The sequence below is a fragment of the Polistes canadensis genome, unplaced genomic scaffold, assembly GCF_001313835.1.
Source record: "Polistes canadensis isolate GaletaPanama2010 unplaced genomic scaffold, ASM131383v1 scaffold_17, whole genome shotgun sequence".
Classification (NCBI taxonomy): domain Eukaryota; kingdom Metazoa; phylum Arthropoda; class Insecta; order Hymenoptera; family Vespidae; genus Polistes; species Polistes canadensis.
The window spans coordinates 492364-496151 of record NW_014569564.1 but is presented as its reverse complement, the minus strand read 5'-3'; the positions used below and the strand labels follow the sequence as shown (position 1 = coordinate 496151).

The 3788-nt window shown below is 24.3% G+C and overlaps 2 protein-coding genes across 2 annotated transcripts; one reads left to right on the top strand and one right to left on the bottom strand.

Annotated features, from left to right (window-relative positions):
- Positions 1–72: 72 nt before the first annotated feature.
- On the top strand, positions 73–961 carry LOC106793723 (the record flags this gene model as incomplete). The annotated part of the gene is given in 2 exon segments (XM_014760884.1): positions 73–420; positions 544–961. Coding segments are annotated over 2 exon segments (396 nt in total), but the record flags the coding sequence as incomplete, so codon positions are not given.
- On the bottom strand, positions 953–3557 carry LOC106793721 (leucine-rich repeat-containing protein C10orf11-like). Its single transcript, XM_014760882.1, has 5 exons — positions 3197–3557; positions 2810–2843; positions 2353–2638; positions 2020–2280; positions 953–1895 (listed from the first exon to the last, which is right to left on the bottom strand). Exons 3-5 carry the CDS (start codon positions 2550–2552, stop codon positions 1661–1663), a joined length of 696 nt encoding a protein of 231 aa, XP_014616368.1. The 5' UTR covers positions 2553–2638; positions 2810–2843; positions 3197–3557; the 3' UTR covers positions 953–1660.
- Between the last annotated feature and the right edge of the window lie 231 nt (positions 3558–3788).

Sequence of the window (3788 nt, the reverse complement as noted above, 5' to 3'; positions counted from 1 at the left end):
TTTATATATATTATAATATTAATTTTTGATCTATATATATATATATATATATATATATTTTTTTTTTTTTAAGCTAAAGCACCAATCGAGTCGTCAAAAAGCGTTGCTATTCATCAGGAAGATCTATTAGTTAGGGAACTACTATCGCTAGCATTACTATTGAACAATATTCCGTTTATAGGTCCTAAATTGATGATTATACCTGAAAAGATCATCCGTTCTATTGGAAATTTCGAATACACAACGAATCATTTAGTAGACAAAATTTTGCGTAATTCTTTACCATGTATGATAACGGTCAATGGCATAAAATGCGAAGGGATAGAACAAAATGGCGGCTTAGTATCTATTATTAGAAATGCTATTGATTCAATGCCAAATACCAGGATTTTTTACATCATAAAACAAATTTTAGATGTGGTACTATGTTTTATTCAAATTAATACGAAAAAATGACCTTAATATGCATTTCAATTAGTTGCAAATGTTATCAAATGTATTAAGCATAATTTGTCATTTTATCTGTTTTTATATTTGTTATAGATGACATTTGCACTTCAAGTTCTATATCTATGGGGAATTGTTATCTGAATTATAATGTATCCGCATAAAATAAAAAATAAAATTTATTAATTTTTAATATTTCATATTTCTTTTAAATATATCAGTCTGTTTGCATGTATTGCTATTTCAAATTTTGTATCATAAAAAGTAAATAACAATAAGAAAATAGGATTTTACTGAAAAATAAAAATATAAAGAGTATGCTAAGGTTTTATTAAACCTATAATGAAAATTATTGGAAATGTTTTATTTTGGTCGTAACAAAATAAAATAAATATATTTAGTTTATGTATATGTATGAATTTGTATATATAAATATAAATATGGTGTTATGAAAATATTAATTAAGATATCAATGTATAAATGAATTAACGTGTACAAAAAATACATAAGAAAATTTATTTATTTTGTTTTATAATTAGTATACCTTTTACACCTTATTGTTCGTTACTTTAAAAATTTCCATTTATTAGGGATTAATATTATCACATATATATTTAATTTCATAAATATCATAATAATCTCATAAAGATATGTGTAAATAATCTCATACATGAATTTTATTGAAATATATATGAACAAGCCATAATAAATGATAATTTTAAAATAACACGCTATTTATAAGATTAAATATGTATAAAAATGAAGCAATTAGGTATAAAAGGAATAAGAACATAATGGATTATATTATATAACAAATAACAAAACATTTCAATATAAATTATTGCTATTAGTTAATTAGATTTTGTTAATCTTTAAACTATAACCGTGGCAAACAAATTGCATTTCCATAATGTATTATAAATAGTACTCTGTTCGTCCCAAAATAGTTGTTATATTTGCATAAACATTTACACGCCAAATATAACAACTAATTTGGGACGGAGGCAATATTATTCATAACATATTTAAAATCCTTAATCCTTCTATAATTTTACTTATAAATAATACAATAATAATTACTATATGTGATATCAATTTTAAGGCAGTTATTGGTTGTTTAAAAAGTCTAAAAGAATTTTTACATACTTATTCTGTCTTAAAAAGAGTATAAATTCTCTAGCTGCTTTCATACCTTATTTCACTTACAAATCTTTCAAATAACAAAATTCGTTCCCCTACTTTGTTGTTTATTAGGTAAGATTGGCTTAAAAAACATATTTGCTAATTTTTTATGCAAATACTTAAGACATTCTGGTAACGGAGCATTCTCAGACAAACTTTCTAAAAATGGCCTCTTAAACAGTCTTTTAGCTTCTTGACATTGTTCAAAAGTAATTGTCCGGTCATCCAAGTGTACAAGATGTGGAAACCACGATATAATAAACAACCTTTACAAAAAAGATAGTATACGATGATATTAAATTTAAATATATTTGATAATTAATAGTAATGTAATTTTATAGAGAGCTATGGAAAATATAATGAAATATATTTATCTATAATATGTCTTACCTATACTGTAGATAATCGTAGAATGTTCCACCGTTAAGATAACTAGGTGCAGCCTTATTTCCCATAAGACTCAAATATTTCAAATTAGGCATACTCTCATAGAGATTCTTAATAAATGGATATAATTGATCGATTTTGTTATGATTTATCCACAATAATTGAAGTTTTGGCATGTACGGAAAGACAGTAAAGTCATCGATATTATTATAATCCAGGTTGAGAGACGTTAAGTTTTCGAACTCTGACAGAAAGTGTAAATTTCTAGAAAGGAATTAACATAACAACTTGACGGATATAATTAAAGTTATATAATGAATAAACTTGCGTACTCACCTACAGAATTTATTATTACTAATATCTAAAGTATGTATTGTATTTCCATAGTTTTCAATAATATCAAACGGCATATGAAATAGATTTTGAAATGCGAAGGACAAAGATTCAACATGATTCGCTTGCAAATCATTGGAAAATGAAATTTTTGGATTCCTAGAGTGTATATCTATAAATATTAATTTTCCAAGGGACGTCATGGTTAATCCTTTGATTATTGTAACCTTTTTCACCTCGACCACCAATCCTTTTCGTTAATAATTTTAACTCATCGCATAAATCTAACCTAAAATAAAATAAAATAAAGTATATTATACTACACATATAAGTATTTCATACCATATGTTCATAAAAATATATAAATAAATATAAATAATGTATATAAATGTAGTGTGTGTGTGTGTGTCTATAGAAACGTTTGGTTAACTAAAATAATATAAGTTTTTAATCAACTTACCTATTAATACTGTTCACCCCTATTTCAGCTGCAACTATAAAACACATTTGTAGATAATACTAAACGTAGAAAGTAATATGTAACACTTTATATAAAAAAAATGTGATACTAGATTAAGAAATTAAAATAACTACAACGTTATTCTTAATGTTAGAGCATGAAAATTCGAACAGTATAAGTTAAAAGTCTTGAGTATGATAAGATATGGATAATATGAGTGAGTAATACCTACGTTATCTACTTAAATGATGATTATATGAAATACATTTTTATGCATTGTGAGGTTAGAATGAATTATATAATTTTATTATTCGCAGAAATTATAAGATATCAAGTGTTATGAAACTGTAGAAAATTAATAAGCATCAATATGTATAATATTCTTACCGAATTTTCTTGCATTATTATCTTTCCAAACGTTTTTATGGATTTATTCGACCGATTCCACCGGATAACCTTTAATTTATGTACTCTCTGCATAAAATAATATTGAAGTGGTTAAACTTCGCAGGTGTGATCATATTATCGCTCATATTACCAACGATAGTACTTCAACCGTATCAATTATTATACAAATATTTCAATAATTACTTAATCATATTCATGTACACATATTATATTTATTTAACATTACGTGAGTTTATTTTTTTCCTTTTAAATTAATTGTTAGAAAATCGTGCCTATTCGTGTGTGTTAGTAATTAGTTAAATAGATTTAAAATAAAATTTAGAAAGTAACAACATGATACAATCATTTAAAATTATAAATTTATGAAACTAACTACAGCGCCACATCGTAAGATATGGAATTAATAAATAGAAAAAAAAATCAAGGTTGTTGATTATAGGAGGGAAGGTTTATTAATTATTTAATTAATGATTTTTACTGTTTATATGTTAATTGTGCTGATAATTACAATAATAAACTTAGTTACAAAATAAACAAAAAATTGATATTTTACAATTTATTTTATATTATA